The sequence below is a fragment of the Sciurus vulgaris genome, assembly GCF_902686455.1.
Source record: "Sciurus vulgaris genome assembly, chromosome: 3".
Taxonomy (NCBI): Eukaryota; Metazoa; Chordata; class Mammalia; order Rodentia; family Sciuridae; genus Sciurus; species Sciurus vulgaris.
The window spans coordinates 67,312,063-67,334,308 of NC_136463.1; the positions used below are offsets into that span (position 1 = coordinate 67,312,063).

At 52.9% G+C, this 22,246-nt stretch overlaps 2 protein-coding genes across 4 annotated transcripts in view; one reads left to right on the plus strand and one right to left on the minus strand.

Annotated features, from left to right (window-relative positions):
- NOS2 (nitric oxide synthase 2) overlaps positions 1-4,558 on the plus strand; it is a 47,406-nt gene extending 42,848 nt beyond the window's left edge. For both annotated transcript variants that reach the window (XM_079132137.1, XM_079132138.1), the window contains 4 exons: positions 89-210; positions 1,299-1,447; positions 2,293-2,487; positions 3,980-4,558. In XM_079132137.1, coding sequence (XP_078988263.1) covers positions 89-210; positions 1,299-1,447; positions 2,293-2,487; positions 3,980-4,075 — 562 coding nt within the window. In that variant the 3' untranslated portion in view covers positions 4,076-4,558. The remainder of the gene's footprint in view (positions 1-88; positions 211-1,298; positions 1,448-2,292; positions 2,488-3,979) is intronic.
- Positions 4,559-6,511: 1,953 nt separating this feature from the next.
- Positions 6,512-22,095, minus strand: LGALS9 (galectin 9). Of its 2 annotated transcripts, XM_079130516.1 has the most exons (11): positions 21,994-22,095; positions 16,590-16,681; positions 14,202-14,403; positions 13,283-13,393; positions 12,368-12,454; positions 10,766-10,801; positions 10,198-10,248; positions 9,535-9,576; positions 8,980-9,068; positions 8,662-8,824; positions 6,512-7,111 (listed from the first exon to the last, which is right to left on the minus strand). In XM_079130516.1, exons 1-11 carry the CDS (start codon positions 22,030-22,032, stop codon positions 6,965-6,967), a joined length of 1,059 nt encoding a protein of 352 aa, XP_078986642.1. In that variant the 5' UTR covers positions 22,033-22,095; the 3' UTR covers positions 6,512-6,964. The 2 variants fall into 2 exon arrangements, with proteins under 2 accessions (XP_078986642.1, XP_078986643.1); XM_079130517.1 differs by lacking the exon at positions 12,368-12,454.
- Positions 22,096-22,246: the final 151 nt, after the last annotated feature.

A 22,246-nucleotide genomic window follows, 5' to 3' on the forward strand; every position in this document is an offset into this window, starting at 1 on the left:
CACGCCCAGCATTCCAGCCCCTGTCCTGCACATGCACCCAGCCCAGGGTGTCTGAGGACGGGGTCTCTCTCCTTTTATCTCCTTTCAGTGCCAATGGCTTCCAGCTGCCCAAGGACCCCTCCCATCCTTGCATCCTCATTGGGCCTGGCACAGGCATTGCACCCTTCCGCAGTTTCTGGCAGCAGCGGCTCCATGATGCTAAGCACAAAGGTACAGCTCCTGGTGACCAGTTGCAAGTGCTCATTATCCTGGTCTGATCATTACACATTGTATACATGTATCAAAATACCACACTGTGTCCCATGAGTATGGACAATAACCATGTATGTTTTAAAGGAAAAAAAAAAAAAAAACTAAAACACAAAACAAAAAAGAGCAATGTATTGGCCCAGGATTGGTATCGAATGTGTGATATTTTATGCAGGAACACTTCACTGAGCCACATCCCCAGCCCTTTTTATTTTTCATTTCAAGACAGAGGCTCACTAAGTTGCTTAGGGTTTTGCTAAGTTGCTGAGTTTGGCTTTGAACTTGAGTGAAAATCCTCCTGCCTCAGCCTCCTAAGTCACTGGGATTAGAGGCAGGTGCCATTGCACCCAGCTGAATGTGTGATCTTGATAATTGCCTTCATTATCTTCTGATTTGCTTACCTCATACTGAAAAAAAACTTTTTTTAACAGAATATAATAGCCAGGCACAGTGGCTCACTCCTGTAATTCCAGCTACTTGGGAGGCTGAGGCAGGAGGATTGCAAGTTTTAGGCCAGCCTCTGAAACTTAGTGAGATCCTGTCTCAAAATGAAAAATAAAAAGGGCCGGGTATATACTCAGTGGTAGAATGCCCCTGGGTTCAATCCTCAGTACTAAAAAATAAATAAATAAAATAGGACCCCAAAAAGGTACAGCATGAGGGTTGCTGGGTGAGGAAAGGGCATCAGGTGGTCACCACCTGCCTGGAAGAACTCTGCTACCACTCACACTACTCCACCACTGGCCCCTGTCCAGAGGAAGACCTCCCTCTGAAGTTCGCCTTAGCTTGTGCATTATTCCTCTGGGAGTAATGGGAAAAATCCCCACTCTTGACCTCTGATGAGCTGGATGGAGTCCTGTGTCTGCACTTCAATTGTGTGACTATGGATGAGTGATCTAAATGTCCTGGGCTTCTGTTTCCTGGTTTCCTTATCTGTAAAATGGAGATAATACCAGACAGGATGCTTGAGATTTTTAGTGGGTCACCCTAGAGCCGTGATCCGCCCTCTGGTGGCCGCCCTGGTAACTGCGGCTTGCTGGGTCTTGCAGGGCTCCAGGGTGGCCGCATGACCCTGGTATTCGGGTGCCGCCGCCCAGACGAGGACCACCTGTATCGGGAGGAGATGCTGGAGATGGCCCGGAAGGGGGTGCTGCATGAGGTGCACACAGCCTATTCTCGGCTGCCCGGCCAGCCCAAGGTAAGAGCGACAGTGAACCGACGATTCCAGACACACACTCGGATGCCCAGGCTCCCCACGAGCCCCTCACCTCTCTGAGCCTGCACCTCCTCAGCTCTGAAGTGGAGACGGTTGGACACCCATCGGGTGGTACTGTGGAGAGCACTGTCCTCCAGTCCAGAAGAGACAAGCCCAGAGAGGGTTAGGATCAACTCAGGGTCACACCGTGGGTTAATCCCCAGAGCCAGCCTGCCAAAGGCCCCCAGCAGCCCCCTGGGACACACAACTGCCAGAGAGAGGTGGTCCGGGCTGGTTTCCACTCCAGAGGACAAGGTTAGAAAGCAGCTACTGCTCCCACCACGTCCTCAGCTGGGCTCTGGCACTCCCAGGGGCACTTTGCCCCAGGACCCTGGAGAGTTAGAACAAGCTTTTGGCTCAGCAGTCATGAACTTGTCCCTGAAGACTCCTCTTGCACCCCATTCTGGGGCCACTGGGCATCTGGTGTGGAACAAGAGCAGAGTCCTGATTGTCTCCTGAACCCTCGGTGTGACAGGAAGCCTGGAATCCTGCACCCCAGCTCCACGTCCATGATTGTGGGCATTGGGAGGCTCCCCTTCTGGGGTGTAGGCAGGCAGGCATCAGAGCCCAGGGCAGGGGAACTGACTTGACTGACGACTCTTTGAACTGTGGCGAATCTGGAGAAAATTGGGGGGCCCAACTGGCCTGGGCTGGACTAGGTGTCAGTACCTCCTCATCTGAGCCACAGTCCTGGCTGGGAGGGTGCTTACTTCCTTGACGTCCCCTCCTCCACTCCTGGTGGCCAGCAGGGGCCAGGGACTAGACGCCCCCACCTCCTCTGATTTCAGGTCTATGTTCAAGACATCCTGCGGCAGCAGCTGGCTGGTGAGGTACTCCGCGTGCTCCATGGGGACTCAGGCCACCTCTACGTCTGTGGGGATGTGCGCATGGCCCAAGATGTGGCCCACACCCTGAAGCAGCTGGTGGCCGCCAAGCTGAGCCTGAGTGAAGAGCAGGCTGAGGACTATTTCTTCCAGCTCAAGGTACAGGAGCTGGTGCATGGGTCGGGGGGGTAGTCAAGGGCCAGGCCGCAGGAGCTAGGACCAGGGTGGCAGTACCAGAGGAGTCCCAGAACACTCTGGGCCTCAAAGGACCCTAGAGTGGTCCGGACAGGCAATTGGAAAGCCTGAGTCTACATCCCGGTGTGGTCGCCTGTCCACCTTAAGAAGGCAGGTCCGAGTGTTCTGTCTTTCCACCTGCAGAGCCGCAGCAGGAGAAACTCCGCTGCCACACCCAGCCCCCTTTCGAAAGCATTTCCGTAGCCAGAGTAGAGTCACAAACACCAGGCAGGAAGGTTGTTCCCTCTGTCAGCCTCATATGCAGCAAGAACCAGGTTGCTGTCTGCTCGCCTCATCCCCCAGCGGGAAGGACACCACTTTATGATGGTAACAGTCAAGTATTCATCATAGGCCAGGTGCCTCGGGAGGATTCCCGTGAGGCCTTTCCTTCCAAGGGCTTCATGAGGGGGGCACCATTTTCACCCCCATTTTACAGAGGGAGAGGGCCCTGGGGGGCCACGGCAGTGAAGGGAGAGCCCAGCACTCTGCCTCTGGCTCCGCATCATCTGCTCGCCACTTCTAAACTCTTCCTAAGACACGTTCATAGTTTCAACATGTTTTGAGCACCTATGTGACAGGGATAGAGCAGTAAACAGAACAAGCAAAAATCCCTACCTGGATGGAATTCACATTCTAGAAGGGTCAATGTGACATAATGTGTATAATGGGTAGTGCCTCAGAGAAGAAATAAGCAGGGAAGCTGCTGAGGGAAAGTTAGGGGTATATCATTTTAAATAAGGTGTCAATGGAAGGTGACATTTGAGAAAATACCTGAAGGAGATGAGGAGGAAGCCTTGTGGATAATAAGGGAGATGATGTTCCAGACTCTTCTTCAGGGGACAGCATGCACAAAGGCCCTGGGGTGAGCATTAGCCTGGTGTGTATGAAGAACAGCAAGATCACAGGCATTTCCCAAAATGTGTTCAGAGTCGATAGATATTTGGCATCAAAAAGATTCCAAGATAATTTAGAATATGCTCAGTTAAACAAAAGCAAACACGATGGTGTACCATGAGACTTCTCAGAGCCTTTAACCTGCTTCTATGTATCATGACAGTTTAAGACTAGGTGGGGGGAAGAGAGAGAAAGTGCACAGTATTTCCCAAACAGACTTATCTCAGACTTGTCCCACTTGCTAGAGCATCTCATGAGATGAGCACTAGGCAGGAAGTAGGAATGCCATCCATCTGCAGAGCTTGAGGAGATGTTGAGATGATCCACACCAGAGCAGGCACTAATGGGGCTCGGAGCATAACTCAGATCCAAGCGCACTCCCCACACCACAACCAGGAGGCGAAGGGCTCCTGAAAGTCTGCTCCATGTAATAGAGGAGCTGGGGCAGCCACCAAGCCAGGACTTGGTGAATGGGGGTGGCTGGACCAGCAGAGCTGACACAGTGGCCTGTTTCCCCTTCAAGAGCCAGAAGCGCTATCATGAAGATGTCTTTGGTGCTGTGTTCTCCTACGAGGTGAAAAAGGACAGGGCAGCAGGACAGCCCAACACCAGCCTCTGACCACCACTGGTGAAATTAAAGATGCTGGCATGGAATTTAAGGGTGGAGTCAACTCTCTAACTGAGGTCAAGGACCTGGGGTGATGGGAAAAAGCAATTCTCTCCGAGCGGTTATTTTTTCCCCCAACCCTTTACTTGACCTACTACCAAGTAGCCTCCTGGGCTGGTTGGAGCCTCCACTCTCTCTCAAGCCCACCCTTCCCTGGGTAATGGAGCGCTGGGGCCTCCCTGGCCCCTTGAAGTTTCAGTCTGCAAGCCAGGCCTGGCAAGTGGGTGAGAAAAAGGTGAAACCTTGTTCTGGTGGCAGCACTTTAAGTGACCACCAGGAGGCGCTATCGCAACACTGTATTTAGCTGTCCTCTGTACAGTTATTTATGTCTGTATTTAAAAAAATAACCCCAGCCTGCTCCCAACAACTCCTTGGGCCTTCCCTCTATGATTCCTTAATGTAAATATTTATATTAAATGCATTCTATTTTAACCATCCTGTGTGTGTGTGTGTGTGTGTGTGTGTGTGTAGGGGGCGGGGGTTTATAAGGAAAGCAGATCTGAATTCTATGGAGGATTGATGGGTGCCACAATGGACAAAGATCCCCCACCTGTGGTGGGGATGTGGGGCACAGGCAAGGGGTGGGAGCTGTGCTTCACCTAGAAATCATCGTACACAGGGTGTGGTGAGCGGTGGGTTCTGCCCATAGTGCCCCACATAGTGCCAGGATTTTAGCTAAGGCCTCTGCCCTATCTCAGGGTTTCTTCGCTCTGTAGCCACCTGTTTGATGAGTTTGGTCACTTGTGATTTAGTACATGGGGAAGCAGACAAGATTTCCTGCATGTGGAAAACTTTGTGTAGGGTGAGGGCATGCATTATCCTTTCCCCACTGGGAGGCTGTGGTCCTTTTCTGGGTTTGGAGCCAGCCAGAAAGCTGCTTCTTTTGAGGATGGAAGGTTGAACTGAGGGGTGCTTAACCATGGAGCCACATCCCCAGAGTGTTTTTTTTACATTTATTTTTAATTTTTTTAGTTGTAGGTGGACATAGTACATTTATTTTATATATTTCATTTGTTTATGTGGTGCTAAGGATCGAACCCAGTGCCCCATGCACGCAAGGCAAGCACTCTACCACTGAGCCACAACCTCAGCCATTTATTTTTTAATTTTGAGACAGGGTCTCATCAAGTTGTGGAGGCTGGCTTTGAATTTGCAAACCTCTTGCCTCAGCCTTCCAACCAGGGAGCTTCTTAAGAGACAGAGCTGCATCTCCTTCTGGTCAGAGCCACAAAAACATCTCAGTTGGGGGCAAGTGGTAGTCTAGAAAAATCCTGCTCCCAGCCTCATTTTGGCCCACTTCTTCATGGGCTCCCTTACCTCCTTTCCTGCCACTTCTGGTAGCAGCTACTCCAATGGGGGTGGGAGAATGGGGGAAGGGGTCCTCCCAAATTCTTGTTGCCCAGAAAAGCTTCATGCCTTAAATGACAGTGATGCATCTTGAACAGCATTGGCCAAGAGTCCAGTCACCTAGACCAAAGCTGCTCACAAATTAATGTACAAAAGTTAAAAGGCAGATTCTGGTGCAGTAGATCTGGGTGGGACCCAAGGTGCTGCTTTCTTTCTCCCCCTCCTCCCTTTCCCCTCCCCCTCCCTCCTCCCCCTCCTTCCCCCCAGGGCACTTAACTACTAAACTGCACCCTCAGCCCTTTGCATATTTTATTTAGAGACAGGGTCTCACTGAGTTGCTTAGAGCCTTGCTGAGTTGCTGAGGCTGGCTTTGAACTCGAAATCCTCCTGCCTCAGCCTCCCAAGCCTCTGGGATTACAGGCGTGCGCCACTGTGCCTGGCCAAGGTGCTATATTTCTAACCACTCCTCGGTCATGTCCATGCTGCTGGTCTGAGCTCTCTTTAAGTCCCACCCTGGTTCCTGAGGAGTGAGCAGAGTACATTGGCATCACGTGGATACAATGCTGGGCTCCCTTATGCTGCCCAGTGGCTGGCTGATCCCTGAACACTGAGCCACTTTCCTCTTGCACGTCCTGACGCCAATGCCGGGACAGCTTCAGAGTCAGCTTCTCATCACACCTGCCTCCTGCTCCCACTCAGGCACAAGGTTCTGATGAGGCTCTGCCATGGCCCCCATGGGCTCCGTCCTGGCCCTTCCTCCATCTCTGAAGCATGGGGCTGTATCCAGGGTTCACCCAGCTACCAAGATCCAGGGAGCCCTGCACAAGAAGCCCAGGCCCAGCCTGCTCTCTCCAGCACTCTCATGAGGCTTGCAAGGGGCTCACTGAGAGTAGGTGCGGACGCCAGGCTCCCCCCCACAAAGGAGCCCACGCTGTCTCTCCCGCTCCCCTCGGCAGGGACCACCAACTCCACAGAATCCCCATGTCTCCAGACACATTTAGTAAGCCATGGGCTTCCAACATGCATGTGCCAGCAAGCGTTTTTATTTCAGTTTCTTTATTTTGGGAGAGACCCTGCTAAGAAAATAGGTGGAAGACAGTGGGATGTAATCAGGGTGGCTTCCGGGAGGGGTGGGGAGCCGAGCAGGGTGCCAGTTGAGAGGGAACGAGGTTAAAGGTCTGAGAAAGGGGCGGGGCCGAGGCGGTCCCCTCGCTGCTGGGAGTACCGAGCTCTGGCTGGGGACTGGAGTTGAGCCCCGGATGGGAATGTGGTTGCACACCACATTCAGCGTAGGCCTGGGCTGGGCACTCGGAAGGCTCAGGAGCCTCCCTCTCTGCCGAGGGGAGTGACACAGCTTCACCTGTACTGAGCACCTGGCATGCCTCTCTTCTTGGACAGTAGGATTTGGGGGACCAGGGCTGAGACAGGGGAGTGAAGATGAGGAGGAAACTCAGCACCACGTCCCAGTCATCATCATCAGGCCAGGGAGCCCACCTATGTCTGCACATGGGTCAGCTGGACGTCACCTGCCACTTCCAGGTTATTGATGGCTGGCAGGTTCTTCATGCGGTGGAAGTATTCAAACAGGTGTTGACCGTCCACAGCCACCCTGAGGCAGTGACTTTCACACATGATCCATACCTGGGTAGAGAGGCCATGTTGTTTCCACTTGGAAAATCAGCAGCCCTAAATGCAGGCTTGTATCTCCCTCTTTCCCTCCCTCCTGCCTTGGCCATTAATAAGCCCCCCACCTGCGTTCTGGCCACACTGAATTATCAATAACCATCCATGTGCTCTCCTTCCCTGGTACTTTAGCATATGCTGTTCCAAGCTTGGAATGCTGTTTCCACCCTGCACGCCTTCCCCACTTCCTCTCACCCTCTGGAACCCCAGCCTTCCCCGACCCCCTCCCAGTTGAGCCAACTGCCTCCCCAGGCCACGCCCCTCACCCCACCCTCACCCTCCAGTTGGAACAAGAATACTGTCTTGTGCCATCTGTGTCCTCAGTGCTCTGGGCCTGGACTCCTGCAGTGCCTCCTAACATCCTTTACAGCCAGAGACCTCTCTGAGAGGCAGGCAGAGAACAAATGTCAAAAGCCCTTCACCCCATGGCGATGGCGAGCATGCCACTCTTGCTGTGTGCTGGGCACTGCCTTAAGCATGCCCCAGCTGTGTTCTCATTCCATTCTTACAGCTCTATGAGGTCTCTATTATTATTACTCCATTTTATAGAGGAGGAAACTGAGCTGCTGAGCACTGTGTCACCAAAGGTCTCAGAGCTATCTACAAATCAGGTTATTGTTCCCAGACTGGAAACGCTCCAATGGCTTCTCATTGTATTAAAATCCAAGCTCCTTTCATGGCCCACAAAGCCCCATGCCAGTCATTTTCAACCCTGATTGCAGAGTGTACCACCTAGGGCGCATCTTAAAAATATGGAGGCCCATATTGACCCAAATTGGCTTGGGGTGGGGGCCCCGACATCGATTTTTCTTTTTAAGCTCTCTAAGTGATTGGACTGCATGGTCAGGGTAGAGAAGGCCCCCTCTGGGTGGCCAGGCCTCCAGCTATGCCCACACCTCTCTTGCCCTGGCTCTCCACCCTGCAGCCCCTGGCCTCGCTGCTCCAGATGGGCCCCGCTCGCCTCTGCACAAGGCAGGAGCAGCCCCCACCCCACTCCCCACCCCCTCACAGGGCTCCCCCCAGTCCAGTGTTGAGTTTCCCTTTCTGTCCTTTTCTGCAATGATCCATTCATGCACAGTTCCCTTGTTCCTCACGGCCTAGACTGTGAACTCCGTGGGGGCAGGACCCTGTCTGTCGGCGTTGTGGCTGCACCCACAGCCAGTGGGGTACTTCCTACAAAGTAGGCCCCATAAAATAGTCAACCAGTGATTGCTGAATGAATATGTGAGTAAATGAACCGTGTCTCATTCTTGGGTTCCACTTGGCACAGATTGGCCATGTGACCTCTGGCAAGTAACCTCCCTGTCCTTGTGAGTTTGTTTGCTCATATGTGAAAGCACACTGATACCTGCTGCGGAGGCAGGGGGCGGGCAATAACCATAAAAATAATAGCTTGTCGAACATTCTCATTTCTCTGGGCATCAGACCTCATTCTGCTCCAGGTTGCCCCACCCCTTCTCCTCTTGCACCCCATGAGCCCCTCTGAGTTCCAGGCCACAGCACTTTACCGAGAAGCTGGTGCCTCGGGTGAAGGGCATTTTTCCGGGCAGGCTTCGCTCCTCAGACCCCCAAGAGCTGTTGATCTGGGTGTTGCGGACCACAACGTTCTCATCAAAACGGGGGTTCAGGTGGAAGGCGATGTCACTCCCAGAGCGCAGGTTAATGTGGAACCTGGGGTGGGCAACTCACATGGACCCTCTCTATCCACAGAGCTCTGGGCCCCAGCCCCTCCCCTTGATGCCCGACCTGTCTGGAGCCAAGGAGATGGCCAGAAGCCCTTGGGGGTCTCATTCTGTTTCCTGAGAGCCCTGGAGGCCCTGTCTTACCTTTTAGCACTTGGCAGGACAGTGCCTGACACGATGATGGACTTGGATGGGTACAGCCCGCCCGGGATGCTGGTGAAGAAAGGCATCGGCTGGTGGGAGGGTGGGGACATGTCAGCCAGCAGCAGTCAGAGAGCCACCACTGCCTCAGGGAACTCTGAACCAATTTCCACAGGTCAGCCAAGTCTAGAACCATGTCTGTGAGCAGGACATCTTCCAGAAGGATCCCTAGGACTTCTTTATCTGGCTCAGTAAAGAAAACTTTTCAGCCTTCCAGAAGGTAGTGGGCTTACACTGTCACAAAAGGAACTCTGGCCAACACAAAAGGATTCTTGGGGCGGAAAGGGAAGGTCATATAATTTACTCACACTGGAGAGACCACTTTAAAATTGAAAGCTCCTTTGGACAGTCTTCTAATTTGCATGGATGCTTTTAAAATCTCAACTTGACAATGGATGGTCTTTCATTATGCAAGTCAGAGGATCATCCCCAGGAGCCCTTGCCCTCCCTCCCTCCCAACACAGATGGAATCTCCTGCCTCCTCCAAAACCTACTTACATAGGTTGGGTTGGGGTACACCATAGGCGGGATTCCAGGATTCTGTGGAAAGGAAACCAGGAAATTCAACATGGACATGCAGATGCAAACACACACACATACCCACACACTCTGGAGTCTGCTCAGCATGACCGCGTTGTGAGGACTCAGTCCTTGAATTCTGTCACTCGCCTGCCATGCCCATCAGCACCTGAAACTTCCTGCTGTGTTCCTGAATCCCATTATGGACACCTTTCTCTCAGCACCTCCAAGGAAGCCCCTCTCATTCCAGGCCCCCACCTGATTTGCAATGACTGGAGGAGGAGAAAAGTCTAGCCCGTGATCAGTAGTGACACTGCAGAGACTTGTCCTCAGGTTCCAAGTCCAGGAACCTCATATCCAGGAGCTGGGGCACCACTCTCCCATCTCTCGGTAACAGAAGGAACCATTTCCCTTCTGATTCCTAGCGGACCTGTTTCTTTGATGACCGTTCCAGAATCTCCACTGTCCCAAGGAGTTTTAGCTGTAGGCTGCTGACCAGGAGGCTTAGCCCCATCTGTCCCCATCCTCCTTGCTAAACTACTTTGGGACTTGCTAAATCAGTTCTGGGACTCTAGGGAATTCTGCTGATGCTGAAGAGGGAAGCCACGGGGCTGTGAGCTAAGAAGGAATTTTTAGACTTACAGGGAACATCTGTCCTGGGGCGCTGTGCATCGTGTGGATGACAGTTTGAGTCTGGAAGAAAGAAACCAAGTCTCAACCAGCTCCCACTAGTGTGAATGCCACCACCTGCCACCAGTGGACACCATCACACACACACACACACACACACACACACACACACACTCCAAAGAGGGTCAACTTTGAGCTGTAATTGGGGACCAGAGGGGGTGAATAGAATGGTTTCTAAGCTCAAGGGAATGTGGGGGCCAAAGGTTAGAGCTCCAGAGAAGAGAGATGCCTACCCATGTGGCCTCTGGCCCCACTTTCCTCTCAGGGGAATTTCCCTCTGCGCAACTTTGCAGGCAGGAGGGGAATGTGAGGCCTCTGAGGTTGCCCGCAAGATGCCGGGGCCTTCAGCAGACAAGTGGCCATCCAGGTTGTTTCCTGTTGCATCAGCCAGCCAGTCATACCCTCGGGTTCCCACACCGCATCCCAGAGGCCAGGCAGATGGACCGGGCCACACCTCCTCCCTTTAACCCACAGGAAGAACGAAAATGAAGAGAACTGGAAGAGAGAGCAGGAGACTTACCATGGGAGCCAAGTTTGGAGGCCAAATGCCTGGAGGCTGAAAGGACAAGAAAACTCAAAACGATGGCTGGTTCCATGTGGGGGGAGACACAGCTGCCTACCTCCAGGGGGGCTTCTTGCGGTCAGAAATGACTTCCCCAACGCTCACCTCCCTCCGCCTCCTTTCCTAAGCCTGCGGCATCAGATTCTCACCCCGAGGTGCACGAGGTCTCAGGGTTGGGGAAGGGGGATGTCCCCTTGGCTTCCCCAGATGGGTCCAACGCAGACCATATTGCTTCCCTGAGTCCCTAGAGGCAACAGCTGATGCCCTCTTCCACCCATCAGGTGAAACACAGAAGGCCCCTTTGTGAGCTGTGCACTGGGTTTCTTCTCATTTTCCAGTAAGGGAGGCATCCTTAACTCCTGTTTCACTAGGCCTGGAGCTTCAGAAAGGCAAAGCAACTTGCCCAGGCTGGCCCAGGTAGCAAGTGAGAAAATCCAAGATGGCACCCCATCTGTCTGACTGGATCCACCACACCCTATATCCTCCCCAGGCCAGGGCCAAATCTGGGTTGCTCTGCAAATGTTTCCTGGAGCTTGACCAGCCCTGTATTTAGTGTGATGGGAGGCCAGTAGTGTGACATCCATGTCATCATCGTCCATGGGAAGGCTGAGTAGACAGAGCACGGAGCCCTCCCCTCACTGTTCAAGTGGCCAGGGGAAGGGCTACTCACCTTCCTGTCCCAGATCCTGCCCCTCCCAGGTCACTCTTGCCCTGGTTTGCTTTCTACTCCCCTTGGTTGTGGGAACCAGAGCCCATAGTCATTTCTTGTGTCCCTGTTTATGTCAGGCACTGTGCAAGGTGCCAGTGCACAAATAATGGTGCCACAATGCCAGCGCTCCGGGAGCTTGTGGGCACAGGGAAGGAGGTTGTGCAGTGACAGGGACAGACACACAAGCATGGTTATAACAGGACATGGTGACTACATGGCACAGATATGGACAAAGGTCATGGGGACACAGAGGGGAGCATCTGGTGGTCTTCCAGACAGGAAAATTCCCTGGAGGAGTGACACTTAGGCAGAGAATCACAGTGCGTGTGATTAGTAGTTTGCTGGGGTGAGATGGGCAGATGGTGGTTTCAGCAGTGGGAACAGCACGGGCAAAAGCATGGTGGCCCAAGAGGCCTCCAGGGAGCAGCAGAGGCTGCACACACTTCATGAGTGGACTGGGCTGGAGGCAGGAAGGTGGGGCCAGATGGATCCCGGGAACATTCTGCTACGCTCTTCTGGGGACCTGGCGCTTTATTCAGAAGAGCCTGAGGCTTCGAGCCAGGAGGGAGGAGATGGGATGTGCTACGGGAAGACAAGTGGGTGTGAGGAACTAGACTGCAGTGGTCACGGTGAGGGGTCACTGTGGCCTGGACCATGGCGCAGGCTTTGGGGAGGGAGAGATGTGGGCACCCTGGAAGGGGGTAGAAATCCAGGGTCTCCCGGCTCTGGGCACCCGGCAGAGGCAGACAGGGAATCCTGAGCGGGTGTGATGCGCTGGAATGGCCTGTGGGCCGGCCCTGTGTCCTTCCTGCTATCTGCTCAGCCTCCCGGGGCCTCCGTCTTTAACTCACTTTTGGTTTGCGCACCCTGTGTTTTGGTGGGAAACGGACAGGCTGGGAGAATTGCATCGAGGATGAGGCCGGCTGGACGGGAGACCTCTGTTAAAACAAAAGGCACCACGGGTTGATGCGGCGCGTCCATGGAGCCAAGGAAGAGGAGCAGTCGGGGTGGGAGGAGCCGCCAGGCACACAGAGGCCAGCTCAGGACCAGGCGGGTCGAGCTCGAGGAAAGGGATAGCTGGGTGAGTAAGGGCAGGTGGGCAGTCCCTCCCTCTCCCTCTCTCTGTCCTTCCCCTGCCAGGAAGAGAGTCAGGGAGGGAAAGAATGTGAGGGATGAGGCTCCCAGGGAAAGGAGCTCTTGTTTATTGAGGAGCTACTATAGGCCCAGCGTACCCCAACCTTCCCATTCTTCACATGATGTCTCTTTGGCTTTTACATATTTTAAAACAGAGATGACGATATGGGCTGTAGAGTTGTGCCCTCTGACATATATGGTAGCGTGGAAACACACAACCCCGTGGCAATGACTGTGCCCATCCTACAGATGAGGAAACCAAGGCTGGGAGAGGTGAAGTTGCTCCCCCACAGATGGTGAGATGGCAAGAGCTGGGGATTTAAACTGGATTCTGCTTGCTTCTTTCTGGAACCTCCAGTTCTGCTAACCAGGGTGGAAATAGAGAGTGACAGACAGAGGAGAGCGGGTCTGGGAGAACAAAGCAGGTACTTCAGACAGAGACAGCAACACAGGCCAGGCAGAGTGACAGAGGAGTGGGGAGACAAACATTAGGACTGGTTGGTTCCCCAATCAGCATGTGCCCAAAGCCACCTGGGGAGGAGACTGGCTGGTACCTTTGGGCCCACTGAGTCTAGACAGCCAGATGGGGCCCTGTACCCCAGCCCACACGGGTGCCAGGTGTTCGGTCTGACCTGGAAGTTGATGTAGGACAGCTGCAAAGGCCCAGTGATGGAGATGGTGTCCACGCGATGAAAGGGGACACGGTGTGCGTACTGCACAAAGAAGTTTTTGTTCACCATCACCTGGCAAAAGAGAGCGCGTTCCAGGGAGGAGTCCAGGCCAGGGCGGGAGCACGGCCGAGCTCCTGGAGCCCCGCTTCTGGAAAGGAAGGCCTGAGCCTGCTTTTCACAGCCAGTCCCCCTCTGCAGGGGCATCAGTGGCCCTCAGGGCTGTGCCAGTGTCAGGAACACGTGGGTCAAATGCCTCCGACCCCAGTCTCCAGTTGTTGGCTTTGTGTTCCAGCAGTTGTTCATTTATTACAGCTGGTTCATTTTTCTGGTGACAGCTCACCCAGGGTATCTTTTAAGTATGCATAAAAATGCTCATGGGGAGAGAGAATGGATCTCAGGTCGCACACTAAGCAGGGAACCCCATGTCACACAGCACAGAAAGAACATTCTTACCCGGCCTGGGTTCCCAAGCCCAGAGACACTGCTCTGCCTGCAAAGGTAATTTGCAGGGACTTACAAAACCACAGGGCTATACCAGAACCTGGATAAAGTCTGGAACAAGGCTGCCAAAAGAGATATGTTACCAGAAGTGGAGAAATGGCTACCGCAGGGGAATGGGATTAACTTGAACGTTAAAGACAGGAGCCCCCCAAAAACACCATGGTGACATAACTAGTTCTTATTTTCACAGTAAAGAAGCAACAGGTGCATTTGCAGATGCAGGTGAACTCATGCATGGAGACCAGCAGCCACAGGTGATGATCTAGAAGGCCACAGTCCTGTGATCTAGTAGTGTCGCTCTGGCCTGATCTCAATCAGTGTGATTATTTAAAAGCTGTTCACCAAGCCTGCAGGGACAGGGAGAGGGATTCCCGCTTACCTTGAACTCTGAGCTCTGCACCAGGAAGCAGAGCTCAAAGGGCTTCCCCTTCTGGAAGGGCATTTGCATCTTCCTCTCCTCGGGCCCCCAGCATCCTTTCTGCTTCGTGTTGCAGACCACATACCCTCCCTCTTCAAACCGAGGGTTGAAGTGGAGAGCGATGTCTTTGTCACTGAAGCCAGTCTGCAGGTTCACAGCAAACCTAGGCAGAGGGAAACAAAAGTCTTCCGTAACACGGTCATTGCCAACATCAGAACCCAAGGGCCTGGCACCATGGACTTCTTTGCATATAACCTGCATGGCGGACACGAATCTGTTGGCATCTTTTGTTGTTGTTCATCTAATTTAGATTTAATATGTTGTCATGCAATTATTGCATGTTACTGTTCTAGAATGATTTTCTAGAAAAGTAAGTAGAAAAATGGGTAAGGGAAAGAGCTGGCGTTGGCAGCAAGCCTGGGTCTTGGGAACTAATTACAAACGAATGTGAAAGATGGGGAGCATTAAGCACGCCTAGAAGGGAGAGGCTCGGTGCCAAGGGGACGCTCCCAGGGCCAGTGTTGGAAGCCAGCTGCAGCAGCTCAACTGGCAAAGGAAAGAACAAATTTAAAGATCATTTGAAATCAGTGGGCAGACACATACAATGACAATGTCTAAAAGAAGCGTGGGATAAATATGATCTCTCTAGCTCGAAAAATCCACGGTGTGAAGTTTTGTGGAGTCTGGTGCTCACTGGATGTTGGTGTGTGTTTGGGGGAACACACGAGGTATGGAAGTGGTGACCCTGAGGTCAAGTGAGCTGGGCCTCAGACCCCCAGACACTGTCCTCAGGTTGCCAGACTCAGGAAGGGACGACTGAGTGAGGGCATGTTCAGGAAGCCCCAGTGCATGTTCACCCCTCTCTCTGGGGATGAAGCCCCTCATCATGGAAGCTTCCCTCTGGGGCACAGCTGGAGCAATTATAAACCAAAGAACCTTCCAGGGCAGCTAGCTCACAAGGGGGCTCAGTATGGCTCTGCTTTTCCTTGTCATATCCAGACCCTGAGACCAAATTCAACTCTCAGGTTGTCCCCTGGGGCCTCTCCCTCCTGTCCAGTTTTCCCCAAATTCTACCTGAACGTGGCTTCTGCCTGCTGCGTTGTTCTCTCTGTTCTCCCAGCCCACCCAGAGTTCAGGGCAGGGCCCTGGTTTTCTGTCCTCTCTGTCCCTCATGGTGCCCAGCACTGCACCATACCCCAGTGAAAGCCTTTTAAGTTCCTGTGGAGCCCATTTGATTTCTGTTGGAAGAGGGCACGTTCTGGAACACTCTGACCAGCTAAGCACTGACCTCATCCTTCAAGCCAGATTGCTCTGTGAACTCAGAGGGCCCAGAACCCAGCCTCATCCCCGTTGGCCCTATCTCCAGGAGTGCTAAGAAGCACCTGGAGTCACAAAATAAAAGTCATTTCTCTTTTGATGGAGAATATTGATTCGAAATATCTCTGGATGTATTTGTCCCTTGGCAGCCCTCCAACTTCAGAAATCTTTTGAAAATTCCTGCTCCAGGGAAGGGAGAGAACAAAAGTTCCCAAGGCAGAGGCACAGACCAGGAGGGACAGTCTCTTAGAGACAGGGCAGAAGTAGGAGTTCCTCCTTGTGCTGGAGGAGGGTCATGGCCATATGGCCATGTCTACCCTGGAGCGATGGTAATGGTGGAGGAAGTCAATTCAAATCCAGATTGCCAAGCCAAGACCTCAGTGTGAAGAGGATCCAGGAGGTCCTAGTGCCCCATGTAAGGTGATGACAGGGCTCTGGGATTGAGACAGACACCTGAGCCCAAGAGGGGCTTCTGTAGGCACTGAGGACTTCAGCAGGCAGCTGCCTCGTAGACCCGCAACCAAACCTGATAAAGGCCACACACCTCTGCACCACCCAGACAGAGTAGCTCAGCAGAGGTCAGCCAGGCCTGTGTAAGGGTCAGAGACCCCTCCAGCCTGAAAGGACATATGAGTTCTTCCGCCTTCCCAGACAGCCCCCACTTCACTGAGGAGGGGGGGAAACAGCACCGATGGGCATTTTGGCTGACTTAGTATTTTCCAGAAAATACTTTAAAACTGAAAGAGATCAAATTACTTCTGATGGGAACTTTAAATATTTCCACACATCCACAGAAAGAGGGCTCCAAAGTAGACAGCGCAGCCAGCATCGGAATAAAAGGAGTTCTGCTTTTGCACCGCTGGGTCACTTCCCTCCTTACTGAGTTCTCTGGGACAGGGAGCCTTGGAGTCTATGCTGATGGCACCTGTGCACAGTGGTGCAGGAAGTGTGGGCAGGGCCTGGCCCTCCAGGCTCAGCACCTGTGGTGGCTAAGGGATGGGGCTGGAGACCACAGCAGCACCATGTCTATACCTGTTTTCAAAGGAGTGAAGAACGGTCCCCTGGACAGTGATCTGGAGTCCCTCCTGGAGACCTCCTTGGATTATCCCAGAAAAGGGGACGATCTGCAAGGAGAAGACGTGGGGACATCAGTTGGCTGGCATTCGCCTGGGTGTGAGCACCGTGCTAGGGCCTGGGGATGGAACCGGTAGGGTCCCAACCTCAGAGATCTGCAGAGGCGGAAGCCATGTGGTTAGTTACGGACATTCCAAAGTCATGAGAAGGACACCACTGGACTCCGAGAGGAAATGACCGGCAGCTGACCTTGCATGACAGTGTGAGAGGAAGTGACTACCCAGGAACCCGCCAGAAGGAGGGCCTTTCGGATGCGGAAGCAGCCAAGCTTTAGTAGCAGCCTGCCCCTGCTGCCCCAGCCCTGAGTGGCTAGGGAGGCTTATTCAGCTCTTCGCCTCAGTTTCCTCCTCTGCATAATAGAGACGGGCCCCACCCCTCACTCCGTCAGCTTGTTGGATGACTGAGTGAGAAAAAGTCCAGGAAGAACACTGGCACATCGTAGGTGCCTCTCTGCCACCCTCATCCTCACCCTGTCTCCTTCTCTCTGGGCAAAATTCCCAAATAGGTGACTTCCAGAGCATACTTCTGAATGCCTGTTGTCCACTGCAGCTCTGCCACCTGTATTCAAGCGCGGTCCTGTCTCCTGGGTGGTTTTCACACTGTCTACTCTACCATCTCCTGTAGGCCAATTCCCTGCAAAAATTAGTCGTTTATGGGAGCAGGGGCTGAGATGCATATGAGCCCCAAGAGGGAGTGGTGGAGACTGGGGCAGAGGGGACCTCACACCCCTCATCCGACATAGCAGCGTCCACTCAGCTCTAACTAATGACTGCCACCCAGGCTCAGTGTTGGCAAGGTTTCTGAATTTTAAAGAGTAACCCCGAAATATAGATTTATTATTATCTTTTGAGTAAACATTTTCATTCCTAGGGGAAAGAGTTCTCCATAAAGGATGTGTGCGTTCCTATAGCAAGGAAATGCTCTCTGGATCTGCTTCAGAGTAACCCAAGGGTGGAAAGGGAAGTGGGCCAAGGCAGGGAGGAAGCGAGATAGGGCAAAGTTCATCAGCTGTGGGGGGCGGGGGCTGGGGAAGGGCGTAGATTGCCCTAATGCTGTTTGCACTGCAGATTTGAATTTTCTCTGTTAGCAAGTGAAACAAACACTGTAGCTCAACCAAATAGCACCAGCTGCCAAGTCCAGCCCACTGACACTTCTTTCTGGCCTGTGTCCTGCAGTCAATGACGATGTTGAACCTACAGAAGCCCATCCAACTGAGGGCTGGCCCCAGCACAGGGCCCAGACCCCAGGCAGATGCTGCTGCTGAAGGACATTTCAGGAAGGTGTCTCTTGTTGCCACTCAGGACATGTCTGAACTCATCATGAAGTACTTTAGTGACCTTGAGCAAGTCACTACTTCTCTGTGTCTTGGAGTTCGCTGTCACCCCTGTCCGTGAAGTAGAGTCAGCCTAATAGTTATGGACCAGCATGGCATGCATGGATTTGAAGGGTATTGACCGGCAGCTGACCTTGCATGACAATGTGAGAGGAAGTATTTTCCAGGGTATTGGAAAATACCTCCCTCCCCTGTTTGCAGAAGCCTGACATTCTCACCAGAGCCTTTTATGCTATCATAAGAGATAACACTTAAAACACAGCATGCTGGGAAGCCCACACCCTCCATGGAAGCTTATTCACACTGAGGTGTGAAGAACAGAAAGCTTCCAGGCATGGTGGTGCATGCCTGTAATTCCAGTGACTCAGGAGGCTGAGACGGGAGGATCTCAAGTTTGAGGCCAGCCTCAGTGACTTATTGAGGTCCTGTCTTAAAATAAGATAAAAAGAGCCTGGAGAGATAGTTCAGTGACAGAGCACTTGCCTAGCATGTGTGAGGCCCTGGATTCAAATCCCAGGATTAGAAAGAAAAAGAAAAAAGGAAGAGAAAACAGTGTTTGGTGGCTCTTGGGGATAAGACAGAGAAGCCCTGTGGCGGGGAAGAAAGGTAGAGATCATGGGGCAGCACAGAGGACCTTAATCTCTAAGGTGACAGTTTCTAAAAAAAAAAGGTTTCTGAGATTTCAAAACATTTTAAATGGTGTCCCCAAATTCTGGAAAATGATCGTTTGAAGTGTCAACAAATAAACAAAGGTATTCATTTCCTCTTTATAACAGCAAAGGATTGGAGAGACCCTAAAAGGACAACAGGAAAACGGTGAAATAAATTATCCTATTTCCAAATGATAGATTCAACATAGCCTTAAAAAGAAAAAGGAGGGAACTCTGAGCACTGATGTGGAGTTACGCCATCTGTATAAAAAATGGGTGGCGGGGAAACGGCATGCAAACGTTGACTATTACCGATAAACTATCTCCGGAAAACTTCAGGAGAACCTGATAACACTGGTTGACTGCAAGGTACTGAGTACTGAATATGTTACCTGAAAGGGCAAAAGTGACTCTGCAGATGTCATTAGGTTAAGGAACTTAAGATGGGGAAAGTGTTCTGGGCAGAGTCCCGCTGAATTGCAGAGTCTGGGCTCAAACTTGAGATTCTCTTGCCTCAGTCTCCCAAGTCACTGGGATTATGGCTTATTTAATTTAATTTACTTTTTTATTTTTTTGTGGTGCTGGGGATCTAACCCAGAACCTTGCACATGCTAACCAGGCTTTCTACCACCTAGCACAACCCCGCCCCAAGAAGCTGCAGGCTTTACAGAGGGAAGCAGGAGCCCTGAGCAAGCCACAGCATGCAGGTAGCCTCTGGAAGCTGGAAAAGGCCGCGGAACACCTCCCTGGAGGGCTCCAGAAGGAAACGGACCTGCTGACGCTTTGCAGTGCTGGGAATCGCCCGGTTCCTCACACATGCCAGGCAAGTGCTCCACCACTGAGCTACAACCTCAGCCTTTCAATACTGTGATTTTAGGTTTCTGACCTCCAGCACCGTAAGAGAACAAATGGTTTGAGGCCTGGCCAGCTAAGGCTCCTGTGGAATTGGGACCAGTCCCTGTCAGTGAAAGCTCTTAGCAGGACATAATGGGAGCCACTTTTGATCCTGCTGGAGGGAGGGTGGCATCTTGTGCTGGGTTTGTGACCCACTGGCCTTGGCTCCTTTCCCAGCTCCCTGTGCCAGCGGTTGTGATATTGGGTAAGTCACTTGATCTGTCCGAGCCCCCGTCCCTCCTCAGACTATAATGCAGCCTGGCTGTGTTCGGGAGAGGGTTAGCTGAGATGCCACAGGGAAAGCCCCTGTCTCAGGCTCAGTCTTGATAATGCAGCTGTTTGCATCAGGGCCAATCGAGCCCTCCACTGGGCCAGAACTTGCTCTCTGCTCCTGAGGCTGGAGATTCCCCTCCTCTTTCTGTCTGGAAGTCCAGAAAGCAGAACTGGACCTTATAGACCAAAGTGGGGACAGCCTCCTGCTTCTGGTCCAGCGTCATCGGAGGGTACCCAGTCCTGCACCAGCGGTGGGGCTGCCCACCAGCAGGAGGCAGCACATGACTTTTAGCAAGGGCCCTGCAACCCCAGAAGTTCTCAGGTCATGCGGGTAGCCAACCTTTCAGGCCTGCGTTTTCCCATTGTTAGTGCCACTTTGAAAGAGGAGCAAAATGAAGCACAGAAAGGTTCCGTAACTTGCCCAAAGTCACACAGCTAGTCAAGGACAGAGTTGGGATTTGAACCCCAGAACTCATGCTTTCACCACACAGGCTGCTAATGAAGCACAGAACATCCTTATTCTTGGCCTCACAGTCCTGCCTGTGGCTCTGGCCCTTGGAGAGGGCTGACTAGCAGTAGATGCAGGGTTCCCAAGCCAGGCCCTCACAGCGGGCGGGCGCCATTCCTCAGCACAACAGTGTCAGCGTGTCAGCGTTACGAGGAAGCGGAAGCGAGGAAGTCTGGCTCAGACTACCAGAGGTCAGCGGGTCACCCTGTGAGGCGGTGCTCCCTCACCACACATATAGGGGCTGCTCACGTCCTTGTTCTTGTCTGTACCCCAAGTCCTGTTTGAACTCTCTCTTGCCTGCAGGAGGATTTTCTTTCTGACTTGAAAGAAAACCAGGAATTTTTGTTGCTAAATCCACATAAAAGCTAATCATCAGAATAATAAAATGTCAGCACGTGTGTAATTTCCCATGTGATGGTGAATCGGCGAGGGGGTGTACATGCTGTGGGGAACCGTCTTGACCCTGCAGGCCCCACCCCAGGAGCCCCCACAGGGCGGCCGAGGGATGTGGGTAGCACTGGCCGCCGCTGAGAAGGTCAGACCAGGTCCCAGGCCTCGGCTGCCGTGGGCTCAAATGGGAGGCCCAAGCTGCCGGCCCACACTTGGCCCCTGCTGCGGCCCCCTCAGCCCTTACCTGCGGGAAGAGCTCTGTCAGCCCAACGTCCCCGGCCTGACCTAGGACACAACCACCGCGGAAGGCTCCTGGGCCCAGGGCTGCAGCGTTCCTGCTTCCCAGGATCAGTCTTCCCTCTGTGGACTCCCCTTCCTTTTCTGACACTTCCCTTCTGGAGACATTTGGCAAGTCCCTCAGCCTCTTGGACCCTCTGTTTTTCCATATGTAAAGTGGGGATAATAAACCTTACAGGGTTCAAACAAGGCCACCTACAGACGGGTGGGAGAAAGGTGTGGGAGGCAGCTCTCTGCAGCCCACATGGACAGTCCGCCTCTGCCTCACCTCCAAGGCTGCCCTTTGCAGACTCCTGGACACTCCCTTGCCTGTGACCTCCGACTCAGTCCTAAGAGCACAGATACCCCCTTGGTGCCCCCTGACTCCTAATAACACTGAACACTCCAAAAGCACCTACAGTGTGCCAGGAAGTGCTTAAATGTGCTATCTCACTCAGTCCTGACTCGACCTTAGGAGGTGGGGGTCAAGGGTGATTCCCATTTCACAGATGTAGAAACTGAGGCCCAGAGAAAGGACCTTGCCTAAGATCACTCAGCTAGTGAACAACCAAACCAGGGAGGCCCTCTCCAGAGTAAGTGCTTTAACTACTATGAGTGAGGGTGGTTAATCTCCCAGAAGCCCGCTGGCATCCCCATTACCCTAACCATCACTCTTCTAGAAGCTACTAGTCCAGTCTACCCCAAGCACCTCGAATGGAGCAGGCACCCAGCGGGAGTTCAGAGTGTCTGTCAAATGCGTGAACCATGGTGATTATCACCCTCTCGTCCCAAGAGACACAGATGAGACTGGCGTGGAACAGGAGCTGAATCAGGCATTTCCGCCCATCTCATGCTTTTTGGATGCCCCCCGACCCACCCACCACCCAGCTGTTTCCTGGGAGATCCAGAGTTGCCTCTCCAGGGCTGTGGCAGTCAGCTTCTCTGGGGACAGTCCTGAAACCACTCCCTGATACTCACCGGGCTCAGGTAGGGAGGCTGGGCTCCGCAGAAAGCCATTTGTCCACCACCTCTGTGGCCACCACTGCCTTTCACGGCCGCCGGGCAGTGCTCTGCATAGGCGGGACGTAACAAGGAAATAGAAACCAAAGCAATTTGGCGGTTATCCAACAGGGAGGAGCCAGAGGGAGTGGGTCTGCAGAAAGGAAGCTAGGTGCTGGGGCGCAGGCCTGGGGCCATGTGACAGGGCTGGGGCCTTCGTACAACTGAGGCA